Consider the following 22,092-nt stretch of genomic DNA (forward strand, 5'->3'; position numbering starts at 1 on the left):
CACACTGCAACTATTAGGAGCGAAGAAATAATGGAAAACTAGCTGTGCCCGCGACTTCGTCCGCGTGGAATAGTTATGGGCATCATTGAAGCCCTCAACAATGAATAATTTTCCCCGTTTTTCTTCACATTCTCCATGATTTCTTTTTTTTCTGCCTAAAGCCTTCCTCGATAAATGGTCTATTCAACGCAAAAAGTTTTTTTTAATTCGATCCATTTGTTCCTGAGATTAGCGCGTTCAAACAAACAAACAAACAAACATACTCTTCAGCTTTATAATATTACAATAGATGTGAAAAAAAAACGGGGAAAATTATTCATCATTAAGGGGTTCAATGATGCCCAAAATAACTAGTCCACGCGGACGAAGTCGCAGGCGCAGCTAGTTATATTCTAGCCAGTTTTTATTATAAACTAGCGGACCCGACAGACTTCGTTCTGTCAAAAAGATTTGTAATATGACAGTTTTTTGTTCCTATTAGACCTTCATTGCTTAGACAACAGCGAACTTTATATATCTATATATATAAAACTCTTCCGTTACTGAGTGACTGACTGACAGACAACGCACAGTCGAAACTACTGGTCGTAGACAGCTGAAATTTGGAATGTAGGTTCCTTGGGATATGTAGGGGAGCACTAAGAAAGGATTTTTGGAAATTCAACCCCCAAGGGGGGGAAAAGGGGTAAAAACGTTTCTATGAAAAATCTTATTCCTTGGGTTTATAAACTTGAAACTTGGCATGAACACGTACATAGGCAAGTAAATATGTTTGACATTATAAGTTTTTTCAAACTACCCTCCAATTGTGATTTAGGGGGTGCGATTGGGTGACTGATTTATTAACGCACAGCCGAAACCGCTAGGTATAGGAGTCTGAGGTTTTGAACAGAGGTTCCTTTAGTAACATAAGTGAGCACTAAGAAGGGATTTTTGAAATGTCAACCCCCAAGGGGGGGAAACGGGATAAACTGAGCTGGGGCTGCGGGAAAGTTCTAACGAGATACCGTGGCCCCGGAACGCAAAGGGCAACTGAAGGAACGAGGTGGGTTTTAGTCAGTAAAAGTCTGACACTCCCTTCCGTTCCACCCAGAGCAGGAGAGGTCATTTGATGATTTCCCATCCTTAAAAAAAAAGACTTTGTATGACAACTTTCAGTCGTCTCTTTAACATACATAATAACATACATAATTATGTACATACATGCATAACATTAATAACATCACGCCTTTAAATCCCTATTTTGTGTTAACACTACCCATACAAACAGCTACGAAATTTGTCCGCATCCATTTTCACCTAAATTCTTAACGTTAATGAGATTTACTTTTTATTATCAGGTCAACCTAATAGCCTCACATGTACGTATTACTTCGTAAGAATTTTCTTTCAACTCCTAACTACTATACTTCAACTGTCTGTACTGTCGAGATCATTAAAAAACGCTATATATAACCGAATTACACGTGGGCGAAGCCGCGGGCGAAAAGCTAGTTAGCAATAAAGCTCAAATTGAAAGAAGTAGAAAACGTTTGTATGTGATAAAGAAACGGACTGTTAAGGTTTTTCAGGCAATTATTTGGTATTTTTTCGCCGTAAAAACCATCCTTGAGCTTCGACGAATATTTAAAAAAAAGAATTGGCCAAATTGGTCCAGGCGTTCTTGAGTTATGCGCTTACCAACACATTAAGCGATTCATTTTTATATTATAGAGAAGTAAGTATGCACTCACAGTTTCCGGTAACAGCGAAGGTGACAACTCCAGCATGGAGGCCGTCTTCGTCGGTGGCCGTCACCCGGTCCAGGAAGTCACCCGACACGGTCGCCAGCACGCCGTACACGACGGCTCGCTCCTTGTCAGTACAATAAAAAAGGTAAGCTCACGACAACTTGGCCAGTGACTGACTGAACTAATTGGAATTCCTACATGCATACATATAATTAAGGACGTCCTGGTAAAGGGTCAGGTCAAAAGTACCCGAAACCGCCGAGCTTGTATGAAGAGAGTTTTGAATGTGGATGAAGCGAAGGAAGTATGCAGAGATCGTGGCAAGTGGAAAGAGGTAGTCTCTGCCTACCCCTCCGGGAAAGAGGCGTGATTTTATGTATGTATGTATACAAATAATCCTTTTGTATTGGTGCCGTGTGGTTCCCGGCACCAATACAAAAAAGAATAGGATCACTCCATCTCTTTCCCATGGATTTCGTAAAAGATGACTAAGGAATAGGCTTATAAACTTGGGATTCTTCTTTTAGGCGATGGGCTAGCAACCTGTCACTAGTTAAATCTCAATTCTATCTTAAAGACAAATAACGTGGCCTATCAGTCTTTACAAGTCTGAATGGCTACATACATACATACATATGGTCACGTCTATATCCCTTGCGGGGTAGACAGAGCCACCAGTCTTGAAAAGACTGAATGGCTACGTTCAGCTATTTGGCTTAACGATAGAATTGAGACAGTGACAGGTTGCTAGCCTATCGCCTAAAAAAGAATCCCAAGTTTATAAGCCTACCCCTTAGTCGCCTTTTACGACATCCATGGGAGAGTGATGGAGTGGACCTATTCTTTTTTCTATTGGTGACGGGAACAACACTACACTTGGAATTCCTATTTCCTACTATTTCCTATTAATATTTTAAATGTGCAAGTTTGTGCGGATGTGTGGAGTTGGTTAACCTTCCACGCAAATACTAAATAGATAGATAATTCATTTATTTTATTTGCTACACACAATTTCCAATTTCATATGAAATAAGTACAAATTAATAAGGGTGTGAGTTGCAGCAATACGAAAAGGTCACAACTCAAGCCAAACAGCTGAACGTGGCCTGTCAGTCCTTTCAAGACTGTTTGCTCTGTCTACCCCGCAAGGGACATTGACGTGACTATATGTACGTATGAAAAGGTGTAATCTCCTCACCCTAGCCAGCCTTATGACGCTGCCTTCCTCAGGGAACACGAACACTGGTGCGTGGAAGTTGTACGGGCGTACTGTCAGAGCGTACGTCTCGTTGGAGCTCAGTGGTGGGCTACCGTGGTCGAAGGCCTGTGGGGAACATGGTCATTTCTAAGTAGGGCATCATAATTCAAGGTTTCAAATCATAATTAGAGGAAGAGGTGGAATTGGCACATAATAGTCACATGAAATGAAAAGCTATGTTATATGTATTATCCTCATAAGTACACAAATATTTTGTTTAATATAATTGTAATTTAATTAGCTACTCTATCGCATTGGGTAACACTGTAATGATAGGGTTGGTTATTGTCAATAAATAAATAAATAAATAAATAATATCTCTCCATAGTCATGTGTCTGATGCGGGTGGTATGTTTGCTGAAGAGGTTCTAAAGCTGGTAAGATTGTCTTGTCAACGTCAGTGAACCGACCCAGGTCAAGTTTATGGACATTGATAGACCCAAAAATCAAGACTGGAGCACAGTAGTGTGGCCTCAGCCTTGATTTTTGGGTCTGTTTCCTATAAAGGATAAAGTCGTGATATAATTATTTGTGTGAGCTTTACCACTTTTTTGGAGACAACCCCTTCATTATATTAGTTTAATAAATATTGGAGGAGTGTCGAATAGAGATCTCTGACGCATAACGAGGAAAAATACTTACTTTATGCAAATCCACAATGTTTTTTGGACCTTCCTGCAAAATATTTGTGCTGAATATTAACGACGAAATCAATATAAAGTTTGAAATTTGATCTCGCCGTCTCCATAAAGAACATGTCATGAGGAACGTCCAGCTCCCGGTTGGTGACCGCGAGGCTGATGATGGAGTAGCCCACGCGGGAGTTGGTGACTCACCAAGATAAGTATATCGTACGTTCCCCAAAATCCTCTCAAAGCCATGTCAGTCCACAGTCTGCCCCGACACTCGCAGGTGATCTCGTCACACGCCGTCTCCATGTAGAACATGTCCTGAGGCACGTCCAGCTCCCGGTTGGTGACCGCGAGGCTGATGATGGAGTAGCCCACGCGGGAGTTGGTGACTCACCAAGATAAGTATATCGTACGTTCCCCAAAATCCTCTCAAAGCCATGTCAGTCCACAGTCTGCCCCGACACTCGCAGGTGATCTCGTCACACGCCGTCTCCATGTAGAACATGTCCTGAGGCACGTCCAGCTCCCGGTTGGTGACCGCGAGGCTGATGATGGAGTAGCCCACGCGGGAGTTGGTGACTCACCAAGATAAGTATATCGTACGTTCCCCAAAATCCTCTCAAAGCCATGTCAGTCCACAGTCTGCCCCGACACTCGCAGGTGATCTCGTCACACGCCGTCTCCATGTAGAACATGTCCTGAGGCACGTCCAGCTCCCGGTTGGTGACCGCGAGGCTGATGATGGAGTAGCCCACGCGGGAGTTGTCTGTGCAGGGTTCGTCGCGGTCGTGGGCGTATATCCACTCGTTTAGAGGAACACCCTGAAAAAAATGTGACCACTTTGTAATGTTTTCGGAAAACAGTTCCGATTTTGTCCTGATTGATCGAAATTTATAGTTATAGAATATATTTGTTTTATTATATTCCTATGAATTTCTTACTAGATATATAAAGGAGGATGATGACTGATTGACGGACATATCAATCAATGTACAGCCCAAATGCCTAAGTCAAAGATCTTAAATTTAGTATGTGCAATTTTCCCGAGGAAATGTGAAATTTTTAAGGATTTCTCGAAATTTCCACGGGATTTTTTTATACGCCGGACCGCGGACATACTCTACTCGTAGTTGTACAGATACCGCCTTCAGTTAATTTCATAGATTCTAAAAAAAATGTGCCCCTGCTTGATCAAATCGGGAAATGCTGGCGAAAGGTCAAGTCAAGAGTATCCTAAATCGACAAAATTGAAAAGATTGATGAATGTCAAAGCTAAATAAGTATGCTAGGATCGTGACAAGAGTATGGATTTCCAAGACAACATTACCTGCTGAAGATTCTCAGACATATCCCAGGATAGTTCACTAGGATCAGGCATTTCCGGGGCGTTGTCGTTCACATCCAGCAGCACTACTAGTACCGATAATTCTACCCGGTTCCGTCTGCCATCTAGGAATTAAAATGTAAAGTTTGTGAATTTTCTCTAGCCTGGTTGTTTTGCAATTGGATACAAAATAGACCAGGAGGCTAGGGCCTGTATTTTAAAAACAAATATTATATGAGTATATAATATATGAGTATATATATAAATATATATATATACAATATTGTATATAAACACACACATATATATATAATTTTTTATTTTGCAAACCTGCAAGTCCAACCAGCGTTTCAGCAAGTGATCCTGAATGTATCATAGGGACACAAAAATAAATAAAAAAATGAAACGTTACCAGTGTGTACACGTGCCTATTCGTTTAAGTGCGAGGAGATGAGATCAAGTTTGTGTTGTCGTTCGCTCGTGTAACGTTACTGCCATGTATCGTGCGTGTGTTTAATGTATGTAAGTAATTCAATTTCAAATATTTTATTTGCATAATATGAGTACAACAAGGTCTTAAATGTATATGTATACCAGATCTTCATGAATGTAGTTTAGCTTTAACAGAGATGCAATAAGTATTGAAGTAAACTGTGAGTCTTGAACCGGGATTTGAACATTGATTCTGGAGCCAATACCTCCATCCGTCAAGAAGTTGTCGGTCATGGTCAAGAAGATCTCGTGCTGTGGTTCTGTTCCGTCCCTGTCCAGGACATCATTGGTGGTGTAATGCACGTATACAAGTCCTGTATCCAGATCTACATCGAAGAAGTCCCGGAGACGAGGCGCCACGCCGTAGTTGATTTGGTAGCTCACCGTGTGGTATATATCTAGAAATGCAGGAACGATATCGATTATTACGATTGGCGTCTGTCCTAGAGGTGTTTAATTATCTTTATCGCTATTTTTGAACGTGACATATTAAATGGAATGAAAATCTGTTTCAAAAATTAAGAAAAAACTATTTGAGGCATTCAAAAATTTGGGATGTATCAAAATCTTGAAATGATGTAGAATAGTCAAAATAAGTAAATAGGCTAGTCTACTAGATTTAAGAAGCAATGCTAATTAGAACTTCTAATACATAAACTTATAATCGAAATAAAGATAGCCAGAATAAAAGCCTCATTCCGAAAAGGATGTCACAAAAATGGACACCAATATCCCGAAAACTTTGGTGAGTAGTTTTATAAAAAAAAAAGACTACAGTTTTATACAGATTTTCGAATCTACATCTACAATACTCTGCATTAGACTGATCAACGCCCTGTGGCCTCTGTGGCGCAGCGGTAGTACGCTTGTCTGTGACACCGGAGGTCCCGGGTTCGAATACTGGCCAGGGCATAATTAGATAAGAACTTTTTCTAATTGGCCTGGGTCTTGGATGTTAATCTATATAAGTATTTATTATAAAACATAGTATCGTTGAGTTAGTATCTCGTAACACAAGTCTCGAACTTACTTCGGGGCTAACTCAATCAGTGTAATTTGTCCCGTATATATTTATTTATTTATATGTAACGCTGATGACCAGTCTCACCGTCTCTGTCCAAATCGCTGGACACAAGTTGCACGACTGGGTCGCCGGTCGTCGCGTTCTCGTAAATGTACACCACCTCGTCGAAGTGTTCCGTCTCCGCGGCAGGTATCTTATTGTTGGTATCGATGATCCTGATCGATATCTGTGGCATATGAACATATAACACGTCTTTATGGCTTTCAAACAGTACCTAAGGTTTAAAGACATTTATTCTCATTAAGACAAGTTGTCACTTACATGAGAACCCAAATTACTATTTACAATAACATTACAGATGCTCGTTCGCTGCCCTGAAAGGCCACATAATAAAACAAAAGCATACATATTTAAAAGTTAGATCAAAAAAAAAAATAATTAAATAAAACAACAACAAACCACAACTACAAACCCACCACTAAGTTACCAAGCACAACAGCTCGCACACCCAAACCAGTTTTACACTTTAATAGGGACATTTGTGGTTATATGTTTGGCAAGTTTTTTTTTAAATACGGCGAGTGAATCCTACCTAGGGATTGTGGTCAGTAGAAAAATAAATTGCTCTTCGGAACGGGGACATGATTATGATGTATGTAGGTAAGTTATCAATCTAGTACTCGTTCTACTGTTCAGAGGAAAATTGCTTCTTCTTATACCATCCATACTTCCTTATCATAATATCTCTTTGATTTATCCATTTTCCATCGAATGCCATTCATCTCATCGGCTATCTTCCGTGGACTGTAAGAATCGAAATGGAAGTAATATATTCTTTAGAACCACATTCTCAGATGCCATTGACGTGGCCCATTTTAGCCTGACCATAGATGTAGGATTTGTTAGTGAGAGAATTTTTGTAATATTGACCCCAATAGAAAAATGATGGTCCAAATATCATTGCGCTCTTGCATGCCACGTTCTGCTTTTGGGCTTGGTGATAGAATTGAGATTCAAACAGTGACAGGTTGCTAGCTCATCGCCTAAACGTTTATAAGCCTATCCCGATGTCATGATAATGTTATGTCGATAAGGTGTTCTTAAAAATACGTGTTCGAGCCAACCTTTGAGAAGACGTCCTTAAAATGTCAACTTACCTCTCCCTCTGGGTTCCAGCAGGTAGGATCATCTGGGCATTCCGTCTCGTTTGCTGCATAGCAACAATCGCTGGCTACCACTGTGTAGTTGAGGAAGTGACGCGGAGGAACATCAGCGTCAACGGCCGCCCCTCGCGCGACCGTGATCTGACCCGTGTAGAAGTCTATCTGGAGTAGACCATCGGGAGTCGCCACTTGGTCTTCGTCGGTCGTTGGCGTAGGACTGGTGGAAGGAAGAACGTCAGGAGAACAGAGATGAAGAGTACCGTTTTATTGCTACCTATCTGAATATAGGACATTTTGTGGCGACATGTCTACGCTACTAGTCACAACAGTCAATCACGCGAGGCTATCAGCCAATAACAGCGGCGAGTCTAACTCTCGCAAGCAAAGTTTTCACGGTTTTGAGCATATATACAACATCCTACTCAACATCGTCTGTCGTGCGGTTCCCCAGGCATGACACCTAGCCTGGTAGATCGTTCCTTTGTCTGTCGAGCCCGAATCATCGCTACCGCTACATTTTAATCCCAAATTCCCAATGAAACTTGGTGTTTTAGTTCTTTATACCCAACGCTCAAATTTAGTTTATTTAACCGTTTTCTATTTTTACAGTGCATCTTGCAACCTCTTACTATCGCAATATTAATTTCATCATCAAAATTCATCCTGCTGCTCTTTTAGTCGTTTCGAGATTGTTGGCTTTGTCTTCGCCGAAATAGATAAAGACGTGATAAATATGTGTTTCTCTCCTTTAATTTTAAGAGAGCAAAACACATGTGAGTTTTATGTACTTACCGTATAGTATAACGCACTTGGTTGTACAGCGGGCCGTCGATGTCCGTAGCCAGCACTGAACCTATGACCGTGCCGGCCGCTGCCATTTCCGTCACCCTGAACTCTTGGGCCAGCGTGCCTTCCACCCAAATCGGCCAGTTGTCGTTCATATCGATTATTGTTATTGTGAGAGTAGCTGGAAAAGATAATTACATTTATAAAGTTAACATTAATGATTCGATTCAAATGTTTTAACCGTGTACCAATGACTCTGTACTAAGTTCTCTTATAGTGAGGTAAAATATCGCAAGGAAACCTGCACATTATAAATAAATATAGGTATACGGGACAAATAACACAGATTGAGTTAGCCTCGAAGTAAGTTTGAGACTTGTGTTACGAGATACTAACTCAACGATACTATATTTCATAATAAATACTTATATAGATAAACATCCAAGACCCAGGCCAATCGGAAAAAGTTCTTTTCTCATCATGTCCTGGCCGGGATTCGAACCCGGGACCTCCGGTGACACAGACAAGCGTACTACCGCTGCGCCACAGAGGCCGTTAAATGTAATAGTCCAAGATCCCAGAGCCGTAAGACACAACTTATTTTCTAAAGAATGGATCTTTCGATTCTCAGTAGTCTTTCATGTACTTTTAATACCTGCATGTTTGTGAGACTTGCCCGGTGACACCTGCGCAGGTACCAGGCGAGAAAGGTAACTAAAAATCACAGTTACTTAACTTAAATTTTTATGACTGATTTTTATATATATTTTATAGAATATTACTCTGAAGTCATATCAGAGAAGTCAGACGCTTTCCATGCGCCAGAACTTTTGTCAGACGCTTTAAAGCTCTATCAAAAAAAAAATTACTTAATTTATTTTTAAATGTCTGACTTTTATATATGTTATTCAGATAACTATTACAAAGTTGTATTAAATCAGTCAGACAGTTTGTAATGACCAAACACCCCTTAAACACAAGAATTACTCAGCCTCGAGTATGAGCGCGATAGCACAATGCGCATGCGCGTCAGAGTAAAATATCTAATATTTGAAAAGTACTTACTGTTTTCAATTTCATATTTTTGCATATCTATTCAAATACGATGAAATTTATAATTAAAATAATAATAAATCATTTTTAAAATAATATAATATATTACATACTAGCTGTTGCCCGCGACGTCGTCCTAGTAAAGTTCGAGTTGAATCTTAATCATACAGTCTGATACAGATAGACAGACAAAAAATGAAAAAAAAAATTCTATATTTGTTTCAGTCAAAATATTAAATGTACAGACAAAATATTTTTACCGTATGATTATATGTAGTATTTTGATTTTCAGTTTTTTTTAATAAATACTCAAACAACACAAAAAAATATTTTTAATAAAAATTAATATATGTACTACTCTGTCAAGAAAGTAGCAGGAAAAGATCAATAATACACAAACTGTTTGTTATTCATCCAAATTTATTTTATCACCTTCAAAATATGCTCCTTTAGAAACGATACACTTACGCCAACGAATAATCCAATCATCAAAACATTTTTTAAACGCTGTTTCCGGAATTGAGGTCAGTTCTCGCCGCGAATTCTCTTTTATGTCTTCTACCGATTGAAAACGGGTGCCACGAAGGTAATTTGAGTTTAGGAAAAAGAAAAAAGTCGGCTGGAGCCATATTTGGTGAATATGGTGGTTGCTCGATGGTATTTGTTGAGTGTTTGGTTAAAATTCGTTCACAATGATGGCCTTGTGCGAAGGTGCATTATCATGGTGCAAAATCCAAGAATTTTCTTTCCACAAATCTGGCCTTTTTCGTCGGATTTGCTCTCTTAAACACCGCATAACACTCAAATAATATTCCTTATTTACCGTTTGACCTTCCGGCAAGAATTCCGAGTGCACAACACCGCGATAGTCAAAGAAAACAGTCAACATGACTTTGACTTTTGAACGACTTTGGCGTGGTTTTTTCGGTTTCGGTTCAGTTGGAACTTTGGAAGGCGCCCCTCCGAAGCTTGTTGACTAGTTTGCATGTCAAACTCGTAAACCCACGTCTCGTCACCAGTAACAATGCGTTTCATGAATGTTGGGTCGGAATTGACTCGTTCTAGCATGTCCTCAGCGACTCTCATGCGATTGAGTTTTTGAAAAAAATTCAGGTCTTTTGGGACTAGCCGAGCGGCAACATGTTTCATACCCAAATTATTAGTTAAAATGGTACGGATCGACTCGTGAGATACAGAAAGTTCGGTGGCTATCTCTCTCAAAGTTGAATGAGGATTTTCAGTCACTATTTCCTTCACTTTTGCGATGTTAACTTCAGTTGCAGACGTTGATGGCCTACCAGAGCGAGGCAAATCTTCCATCACATCTCGACCGCTTTTGAACGCTTTGTACCACTCATAAGCACGAGTTTTTGATAAAGTCGATTCACCGTAAGCCTTCTGTAACATTTTCAGTGACTCCGAACACAATATTCCATTGGCAATGCAAAATTTAAGACAAACTCTTTGTTCGATGTTTTTATCCATTATGAAATTAGCAATACACACTAGATATGATATAACTAAAAATAGCACTGTATTTAATGTAAACAACAGATGCAACTCAAACTCCGCGCCAAAATGGAAAACAGTTGTGCCAATCTAACAACAACAAAAAAAAACAAAAATTTGAATTTGGAACCATAAATAAATAATCCATTCCCGATACTTTTCTGACTGAATGTATATCTTGTTATTGTTGGGACTCGAACTCGGACCGCCAACTTCACAGTCTCACGCGCTAACCATTGGACCATCGAAGCCGTTGCGGTGGTGTCGAAATGAAAGTAGACTACATACATATGGTCACGTCTATATCCCTTGCGGGGTAGACAGAGCCAACAGTCTTGAAAAGACTAAATGGCCACGTTCAGCTATTTGGCTTAATGATAGAATTGAGATTCAAATAGTGATAGGTTGCTCGCCCATCGCCTAAAAAAGAATCCCAAGTTTGTAAGCCTATCCCTTAGTCGCCTTTCACTTATATTTATATGTTATAGGTTTACTATTACTATACTATTTTTTAATTGTTTATGATTTTATTTTTACGGAAAATTCTGCCAGCAACGACAATCTAACTGATGATGAGGACGATGACTTGAGTGGACAGTATAGAGATTTAATAAATGATGAAAATTCAAATGATTATTTTGATGATGAAGATGATAAAGAGACAATAAAATAATTATTCAATTGATTAATCATAATTAGTTATTTTTTTATTGAAATTATTATAATAGATATATTTTTTTTAATAAAATAAAAATCATTCTTTATGAAAGGCTATTGCTACAAAAAAAAATCATTTTCCCCTATTTATATGCAATATATTATTTTATTTTAAAAATGATTAATTATTATTTTAATTATAAATTTCATCGTATTTGAATAGATATGCAAAAATATGAAATTGAAAACAGTAAGTACTTTTCAAATATTAGATATTTTACTCTGACGCGCATGCGCATTGTGCTATCGCGCTCATACTCGAGGCTGAGTAATTCTTGTGTTTAAGGGGTGTTTGGTCATTACAAACTGTCTGACTGATTTAATACAACTTTGTAATAGTTATCTGAATAACATATATAAAAGTCAGACATTTAAAAATAAATTAAGTAATTTTTTTTTTGATAGAGCTTTAAAGCGTCTGACAAAAGTTCTGGCGCATGGAAAGCGTCTGACTTCTCTGATATGACTTCAGAGTAATATTCTATAAAATATATATAAAAATCAGTCATAAAAATTTAAGTTAAGTAACTGTGATTTTTAGTTACCTTTCTCGCCTGGTACCTGCGCAGGTGTCACCGGGCAAGTCTCACAAACATGCAGGTATTAAAAGTACATGAAAGACTACTGAGAATCGAAAGATCCATTCTTTAGAAAATAAGTTGTGTCTTACGGCTCTGGGATCTTACTCTATAAGTCCCATGTAAAAATAATAGCAGAAATCTTACATTCGTCGCTAGGTTCCCCCAGGGCAGTCTTCAGGTCCGTGACCCTGACGGTGAGGTACAGCACCTCAAACTCCTCGAAGTCTATGGTCACGTTGTGTCTGATCTCCTTCACAATGAGGCGACCGGCCGCTGATCCCGTGTGGTTCACATCGGGGTAGTAAGTTTCAATGTCGAGACATCTAAAATTTGAAAGATGAACTCGAATATTTGACATAATGAAGAGGTAGCTAAGACCTTCGATTAAGACATAGTAAGGAGTATTATTTAATAAGACATTTTAAGACATTAAGTAAATAAGGGCCTATCCCTTAGTTCCAACTTGAGATTCTTTTTAGGCGATGGGCTAGCAACCTGTCACTATTTGAATCTCAATTCTATCGTTAAGCCAAATAGCTGAGCGTGGCCATTCAATCTTTTCAAGACTGTTGGCTCTGTCTACCCCACAAGGGATAAAGTCGTGACCATATGTACGTATGTAGTAACAAAGGGGCCAAGACAGTGGCAGGTGATTCTAGGCAGCAGCAGTGTGTAAATATATTTAACCTTTTGAAACTCAAATCCGAAGGTAAGGAAAAATGCAGGAAATGAGCTTAACTCAGTTGTTCGATGTCTTCTTCCAACATTATCCAACTATGTGCCATTTCTGAAGAAGCCCAATTTGAGTCATTTAAAAAGTTCGTACACACATACATATAGTTACGTCTATATCCTTTGCGGGGTAGACAGAGCCAATAGTCTTTTCAAGACTGATAGGCCACGTTCAGCTTTTGGGCTTGATGATAGAATTGAGATTCAAACAGTGACAGGTTGCTAACCCATCACCTAAAAACTTCTGCTTTTAGGCGATGGGCTAGTTTATAAGCCTATTTCTTAGTCGTCTTCTTCTTCTTCATCCATGGGAAAGAGAAAGAGTGGTCCTATTCTTTTTTTTTATTAGTGCCGGGAACCAAACGGGGCGCTTAAAGCGGTACTTAAAATAAAAGACAACAAAACGACAAGGAATTTTTCAAACATACCCATGAAACTCAATCGAGGGTGTTTCTCTGCCTTGCTTGGTAGCGTACGAGGTGTCCCAGTCGATTTCGAACCGCAACTCGGCGGTGGTGTCCGGATCCGTGGCGAAGATATCCCACAGGATCTCGTAGCCTTCGGGAACGTTCTCCTCGACGTTGGGACTTCCTCTCGCCTAAATTGAAGCGAAGGTCATTTGCCTACTACTCGTATATAACATAACATATAATCTCGTTTATATCGCTTGCTGTGCCGTGTGGTTTCCCGGCACCGATACAAAAAAAAGAATAGGACCACGCCATCTCTTTCCCATGGATGTCGTAAAAGGCGACAAAGGGATAGGCTAACAAACTTGGGATTCTTTTTTAGGCGATTGGCTAGCAACCTGTTACTATTTGTTATCTCAATTCTATCATTAAGCCAAATAGCTGAACGTGGACATTCAGTCTTTTCAAGACTGTTGGCTCTGTCTATCCCGCAAGGGATATAGACGTGATCATATGTATATATGTATGTATGTCATTTACCTACTATATAACATAACATATAATTACGTCTATATCCCTTGCGGGGTAGAGTCTTCCAAATACTGAAAGACCACATTCAGTTGTTTGGCTAAATTAAGATTCAAATAATGTGACAGGTGATAATTAGTGTTAGCCCATCGCCTACAAAAATAATCCCAAGTATATTAGCCTATCCCTTAGTCGCCTTTTACGACATTCATAGGAAGAAGATGGAGTGGTCCCATTTTTTTTTTTCTATTGTCGCCGGGAACCACCAGGCATACGGCACCTGATATATGTTTGCCGACAAACTAGATTGGTACTTAGATACCTTGGTCATGAAGATTGAGAATTAAGGGAACTCTTAAATTTATTAACAAGAAGGGTCGATGGTATCAGGTACAACGTTATATATAAAATTCTCGTGTCACAATGTTCGTTCCCGTACTCCTCCGAAACGGCTTGACCGATTCTCATGCAATTTTGTGAACATATTGAGTAGGTCTGAGAATCGGCCAACATTTATTTTTCATACCACTTAGTGATAAGCCCCCCTTAGTTGTCCGCCCCCTTAACATTTTTTTAAACTAGAAATTACTTAAAAGTTATCTATTTATATGGCAAAACAATGTTTGCCGGGACAGCTAGTGTAAATAGAAACATACATACATAAAATCACGCCTTTTTCCCGGAGGGGTAGGCAGAGACCACCTCTTTCCACTTGCCACGATCTCTGCATACTTCCTTCGCTTCATCCACATTCATAACTCTTCATGGAAGCTCGACGGTTTCGGGTACTTTTGACCTGACCCTTAACCAGGTCGTCCTTAATCTATACTAATATTATAAAGCTGAAGAGTTTGTTTGTTTGAACGCGCTAATCTCAGGAACTACTGGTTCGAACTGAAAAATTCTTTTTGTGTTGAATAGACCATTTATCGAGGAAGGCTTTAGATTATATAACACCACGCTTCAACTATTAGGAGCGAAGAAATAATAGAAAATGTGAAAAAAAACGGGGAAAATTATTCACTCTTCAGAACTTCAACGATGCCATGATGGAATAACTATACCACGCGGAAGATGTCGCGGGCACAACTAGTTTAAAATAGAAAATTTGTTATTATTATTATTACCAATCGCAGTGTCGGTGGCGTGTTGTTGATGTCGTTTAACTGTATCACCAACTGGGAGGTTGCAGTGTGGTACGGTTCGCCCAGAGTGTCGGTAGCTCGAATCTGGTGATAGACCAGGATTGTCAATTAATAAGGATAATGAGAATTTCTTATCAAAATATTGCATTGTCATCGGTCCTTGATACGTGTGCAAAGTTCCAAGTTGATCAGACGTTTAGAAATCAGTGAAAATTAAGCTCAAAGATTCCGTTACATACATAGATACATACATACATACATACATACAACCCAAGCTAATAAAAGCGTAGTAAAAAAAGAAAACTGTCATGGAAATTGTAATCGAGATATAAGGGAGAAAATATTTCAAGCATTATTTTCATAGGTATAAATAATCACGTCTATATCCCTTGCGGGGTTGGCAGAGTCTAGAAAATACTTATAGGCCACGGTCAGTTGTTTGGCTCACTGACAGAATTGAGATTCATATAAAATGACAGCTTGCAAGCCCGTCGCCTAAAAGAAGAAGCCTAAGTTTACTGCCGCTTCCACGGCGTCAGTGCAGAAGAAGCGGTAACAAACTGCACTGCAGCATTTTCTTCAACAACGTCAACTTCACAAATATCCAATCTTAGAATAGAATGTGGACGAGAGAAAACAATGTTCAGATTAATTATTTATATGATATTTCAATAATAAATAGACAATATATTTTCCTGTTCTCTGTTCTCTGTTGTCCACTAAAAACAAAGTGTGTACAAAATTTATCTTGAAACAGATTTCTTAATATTGTTTTCGGTTTTATTTTTTATTTTTATACTCTTTACGATTTTTGTGTAATGCTAATTGTATGCATGCATCCCGTTACATACTTTTAATTTAAATAACACAAAGTTCGTTAACACGCGTAGTTTTAAGTTATTATAATTCATATAATATTTACTTAATCGGCACTGTTTGGTCTATAATACTGTATACTGTTCTATAAGATATTTTATTTTGTACTTATGACTGTTTGTGCCAAAATAAATGAAAAAAAAAAAAAAAAAAAAAAACAATAAATAGACAAAAGAAATATTTTAATTTTTTTTTATGGATTGTGTACTGAATTTTGATTTAGGTTCAAACCGATCTTTGGATAATATACAAATCGATAATAAATAAATATGAATTAGTAAAATTGTAGGATTTAAACGTTACTTGAACAAACAATTCGCTCTGCCGGTGGTAGTCGAAGGAGTCGTTAGCGGCTACGTAGATTCTGCCGGTGTCCTCTTCTATGGTCAAGAAACTGCCGGCATTACCCAGCAATGCATGTCTGTGGAATAAATTAATTAAATTGACTTAATTTTGATTTGGAATGTACTTATGTTCAAAATGTTGTGTTTATTTATTATTATTGTATGTTTGTTCGCCTGTTTGCCTGTTTGCTTGTCTGCTTGTTTGCTTTTTTGCTTGTTTGCTTGTCTGCTTGTTGATTGTTTGTTTGTATGCTTGTTTGTTTGAGTTGTGAGGATGTTACTGGTATTGAGGTTTAAGGCACTAACGATAGCCGCTGTATCGAGAGTGATTATTCGATTGCTACAAAGGGAAGATCTGCCGCCAGGATAGGTGTGACGCCTGGGGAACCGCGCGACAGACGATGTTGTGTCGGAGGTTGTATATATGCTTCCAATCCGTGAAATATTTGCTTACGCGATTTAGACTGTTTGCTGTTATTGGCTGATAGCATCCGCTGTTATTGGCTGATAGCATCGCGTGATTGGCTGTTGTGACGCAGAGATGTCGCCACAGTGGCTTTGGGTCAAAACCAAAAATTTCGTGAAATAGATAGGTTACGTTGTAGACGCCTGACTCAGATGCAATAAAGCCAAGTCTACAATCTATCAAAAAAAAGAACGGTCATGATGGTAAGCGTTATTTGCGTGGCAGATTAGGAATGGAGATATAAGGAGAACAAACATACATACATATAATCACGTCCATATCCTTTGACTGAGCAGAGTCAACACTCTCAAAGACTGTAAGGCCACCTACAGCGAGATAGCTTAATGATGGAATTGGGGTTCAGATGGAATCTTGCAAAAGACAAATGTGCCTATTCCCTTAGTTGCCTTTTACGGTTCAGATGGAATCTTGCACTTGATTAATGTGCCCTTAGTTGCCTTTTACGAAATCAACAAATTCGAACGGAATAAACAGAAGAAAGATAAAAACAAATACATTTACTAACTCAACTCTGTCGTCGATGTCTCTATCGTGGGCGACCACGGTGCCGACGTAGAAGCCTTCTCCCTCGGTCTCGTCGAACACGACCGTCTGCGTGGCCTCCCCGAATATCGGCTCCTCATCATTCCAGTTGATGAGGTCGATGTGAACCGTGAAGTTGCCTGTCAAGTCTGTGCGATTCATGTCTACTGCTTTCACCTAAAATGTTTCATCAGATTTTGTATTGTTATCGTTAATTTATACTGATATTATAAAGCTGAAGAGTTTGTTTGAACAATCTCAGGAACTGGTTCGAATTGAAAAAATATTTTTGTGTTAAATAGACCATTTATCGAGAAAGGCTTAAGGCTATATAACATCATGCTGCAACTATTAGGAGCGAAGAAATAATGGAGAATGTGAAGAAACGGGGTAAATTATTAATCCTTGACGGCTTCAATGATGTCCAAAATAACTATTTCACGCGGACGCAGTCGCGGGCACAGTTACTTGATGTACCTATGATATGATTCATGTGGAAAGGGGTGAATGGAAGCAGGTTGATTAAGCATATTTATAAGGAGTTTGGGAATGTTGGAGAGCGAATGTCTAGACACGAACGTTCTAGATCTAATCAGGTACTTCCTGTCGACAGGTCAGGTCAAGAGTACCCTAAACCGACGAGCTTGCATTATGTGGATGAAGGGAAAGAAGTAATTAGGGATCGCGGTAAAGTGAAAGATGTATCTTCCGGTAAAGAGGAGATCACTCCTCTTTACCGGAAGATTCTGCTAGTGAAAACAACGATGATGTGTTATTGGCGAATGACTAAAGATGGAAAACATAGTTACTTTAAGGATGATCTGCTGAAACTATTGGACCTCGAAATACAGCATGCTGTTAAGGGTACCCATGATGAAGGTCTGCCGCTGGTAGGGCCAAGGGCGCGATGTAGAACATACATACATATGGTCACGTCTATATCCCTTGCGGGGTAGACAGAGCCAACAGTCTTGAAAACACTGAATGGCCACGTTCAGCTTTTTGGCTTAATGATAGAATTGAGATTCAAATAGTGACAGGTTGCTAATCAATCGCCTAGAAAAGAATCCTTAGTTTGTAAGCCTATCCCTTAGTCCCCTTTTACGACATCCATGGGAAAGCGATGAATGGTGGTCCTATTCTTTTTTGTGTTGCTGCCGGCAACCACACGGCACTGTAGAACGCGATGTAGAACGTTGATGTTTATAGCTCCCAACTGCAAAAATACCAAAAGATTGAAAATATAATTACTCTTATGATGATCTGCTGGAACTCTTTCACCTCGTAATCCAGCATGCTGTGGTTGAGGGTGCCCATGATGAAGGTCTGCCGCTGGTAGCCCACCAAGGGTGCAATGTAGAACACTTATGTTTATAGCTCCCAAAAACAAAAATACCAAAAGATGGAAAACATAATTACTCTAATGATGATCTGCTGGAACTCTTCCACCTCGTAATCCAGCATGCTGTGGTTTAGGGTGCCCATGATGAAGGTCTGCCGCTGGTAGCCCACCTCGGGCGCGATGTAGAACGCTGACGCCGCCCCAGGAGGTTCCACGTCTTCTAGGTAAACCCTGTATTGTGCGTTTTCCCCCTAAACAAATTTAAAGTAAAATGAAAGGTGATAAAGTGGCATGTCCGCCTACTTTTCTTTTTTTAAGAATTAAGCAAAGATTTTAAATAAAAGCATGTTTTCATCAGAGATGTTTTGGAATAGGTAGATAATTACATACATAAGGGTATTTTCATTAAGGTTATCTTATATGTTTTGTAAATGGAAATTCGGTTTGATTCGTCTAAGAAACACCACACAGAAAATGTGATTCAACACTATATAGTTATAATTCCTACATCGATGGGTTTAACATGATATAAATGTGTGTGGAATGTCCTATATTATAATAATGTTACCACATGAAATTTTAGTCTTGGCATAATAAATCATTACTTAATAACAGTTTACAAACCAAATCTCTATCATGGAACCCAATTTCTTCATCAAACACGAGGGTCTGCGCCGTTTCTTCCATGATAGCGATATGATATTCATTTTTCAGCGGCTCTGGTCTCTGGTCATTGACGTCATTGACTATTATCACTACATTGGACTCCGTGGAGAAGGACACGTTGTCGTATTTGTAAGCTATGATGGTGACTTGGAACACCTCCCTTTCAAGCGTGTCTCGGTCGATCTCGTACACGTGGAAGAGGGCGCCGTCCCGACCTCCTTCTATTGTCTCAATGCTGAAGAAATTATCTGAAATGAGCGTATCAAATATATATGGTTAATTCCACAAAAATTATGATTTTATTTTATAAAAAAGCACTTTATAACTCTTTATATATTCGTGTATTCTTTCCAAATGTTCTAAATAGATTTGCTTCTTAAACAATTTTTGATAATTTAGAGAGTAGAAATCATATAATTAACTTTGTATTGGTCAAGTATTAATGTAAGTAGGTGCTTTACTTCCCTATCTCGGGACTTTTTGGGACAACACTATCATAAATCATTAAATCTGACATTGTAACATCATGCTTGTCTACGAAAACTTAATAATCAATAATCCACACTTATATGTCATTAATGGACCATCAAACACAAGCATATTTTGGAAAAAATATTATAACACAAACAAAACAACATGACGTTTGGGTTCCCGCCAAAAAGTCACGATAGAGATTTTTACACGGTTAAAATATTTTTTTTTAAGTGGCCAGTAATTTGCACAATACATTTTTAAACGAACTTCCTTTCTAAATGTGTGTATATTTTGGATATTTTTTTTTTAAATCTGATCCCCATCGATAATTTTGCACTGCATTGAATGTCCGTCTCGTTCTAAATATCAGTAAAATGGTCCCAGTAGTTTGAATAATTTGTTACAAACTAAAAAAAAATTATCTTTTCAAATATGAATTATAAATTACACATACAATTATAAAAACCAGATTACCCTCAGGATCTGTTCTCAGCGAATAGTTGATGGGTTTGTCGATGCCGGTGTCGCCGTCAATGGCCCTGACGGAGAAGGTCTGGTTGGTCTTCTCGTCGAACTGCTGGACCGCGAAGATCTCCATCCACCGAGGAGGTCGGTGCTCCACGTTGATGACTTGCACCAGCAGATTTACCGTGTGGGTGTTGGGCAAAGAATCCTGTAATATTTTTATTTTAGTTCATTAATAATATATTTGGTACTGTGATATAATAAAACTTATATCTACTAAAAGTACTGTGATATAATAATACTTATATCCACTATTATTTTATTTTCCTTTTTTTAAATTTATATACATTCATTCAAATAGTAACATACATTCAAAATATCCCTTGCGGGGTAGACAGAGCCAACAGTCTTGAAAAGACTGAACGGCTACGCGCAGCTTCATGGCTTTATTCACACGATTCATTAGTATAAATATGCCGAATTTATTATGGTAGGTAATTATATGCCTTCGATTATTTTTTAAAGCCATACTTTATTAAAGTGTAGGTATTTTTATCAATCAAAACTTACCAAAATGTAGTCTTATCAATCATCGAAATAATCCAATTACATTCTTATCGTAATAAGTTTCGTTCTTTGATAATATTCCATATAAAATCTTAAAGTTGTATTCGAAAATTTAATGGCGCGGTTTGTCATATTGGTGTTCCCAGTAGGAACTTCCTACAGGCAAATAGGCCGACCTACGAAGTGAACCTCTTTGTGTCTGTAGGAACTTTCTACAGGCACATAGGCCGACCCACATGGTAGAATGTAAGTCAGGGCTGACTTTCATTTTAAACAGATATATTGATTTAGACGTGATTCGTTTCAAGTTAAACCTGACTACTAGCTACTTTCTTGGTTAAGAAAAGAGGTCAAACATAGACTCACTGAGGATAGTAAAACCATAGCTAATATTGACAAAATGAAGTGTTGCTGTCGATCTTGAAGAACTAAATAGTTCACGATGATTTCCTTTACAGCTTTTAAAGAAAACTCTTATTGTTCTGTGAATCATATTTTCATGCTGCAGTACAGTTTGTTACCGCTTCTTCTGCATATATGACAATTAAATTATCGATGTTGAAATGTCCCATAATAATTAATTAAAGTTTTGACTTTGAATTTGAATATAACATCGATATTAAAGGTTTTCGTAAACTCTTATCAAAAGCAAAAAAGATATTCTATTCTATTTTTCAAGCTGTGGCGGCATCACTTACGTCACACGCATCTGTCAATCATAGCGTAATATTATTTCAATTGTCTAAATCCGAAATATTTCACGGATTGGATCATAAATACAACCTCCGACTCAACATCGTCGGAGCCGCGGTTCCCCAGGCACAACACCTGGCCTGGCGGAAGATCTTCCTTTTGGTGGCGGTCGAGCCAGAATTATCACTCCCGGTGCAGAGCCTCATGACAATTCTGTCTACCCCTAGAGGATACAGTCGAAGGTATGCGTGTCGAAACTCTTACCAGAGCCGTAACATTGAAGACATGAAGCGCAGTGGTTTCAAAGTTGAGGGTAGTATTGATTCCGATCGTCATGGTCATGCGGTAGACATCAGTAGGGATGGTTTCGCCCTGGATGTAGAAGATGGACTCGTCTGCTGGTCGGTTGCTGTCTATCCTGAAGGTCATGAAGCGTGTGCTGATGGCACCGTCGGCGTCGGTCACTTCGTAAACGCAGTCTGTGAGGCGAGGCTCACCAAGCTCCTGGAAATGGAAAGGGATTTTTAAATAATGGGTGATGAGGACGACCTTCCAGTCCTGGCACTTTGGAA

The 22,092-nt window shown here is 38.8% G+C and overlaps 1 protein-coding gene across 1 annotated transcript in view; it reads right to left on the reverse strand.

The window, feature by feature from the left end:
* LOC106136783 (cadherin-23) overlaps positions 1-22,092 on the reverse strand; it is a 40,752-nt gene that overhangs the window by 14,237 nt on the left and 4,423 nt on the right. The window contains exons 6-22 of the mRNA XM_013337428.2: positions 21,785-22,024; positions 20,270-20,468; positions 19,280-19,569; positions 18,733-18,906; positions 17,297-17,490; positions 16,264-16,381; positions 15,067-15,168; positions 13,430-13,599; positions 12,414-12,592; positions 8,416-8,590; positions 7,618-7,840; positions 6,545-6,686; positions 5,643-5,834; positions 4,948-5,069; positions 4,205-4,441; positions 2,929-3,054; positions 1,734-1,854 (exon numbers count right to left, since the gene is read on the reverse strand). Of these exons, the coding sequence (XP_013192882.1) occupies positions 1,734-1,854; positions 2,929-3,054; positions 4,205-4,441; positions 4,948-5,069; positions 5,643-5,834; positions 6,545-6,686; positions 7,618-7,840; positions 8,416-8,590; positions 12,414-12,592; positions 13,430-13,599; positions 15,067-15,168; positions 16,264-16,381; positions 17,297-17,490; positions 18,733-18,906; positions 19,280-19,569; positions 20,270-20,468; positions 21,785-22,024 (3,004 nt within the window). The remainder of the gene's footprint in view (positions 1-1,733; positions 1,855-2,928; positions 3,055-4,204; positions 4,442-4,947; positions 5,070-5,642; positions 5,835-6,544; positions 6,687-7,617; positions 7,841-8,415; positions 8,591-12,413; positions 12,593-13,429; positions 13,600-15,066; positions 15,169-16,263; positions 16,382-17,296; positions 17,491-18,732; positions 18,907-19,279; positions 19,570-20,269; positions 20,469-21,784; positions 22,025-22,092) is intronic.

Source organism: Amyelois transitella, chromosome 10 (assembly GCF_032362555.1).
Source record: "Amyelois transitella isolate CPQ chromosome 10, ilAmyTran1.1, whole genome shotgun sequence".
Taxonomy (NCBI): domain Eukaryota; kingdom Metazoa; phylum Arthropoda; class Insecta; order Lepidoptera; family Pyralidae; genus Amyelois; species Amyelois transitella.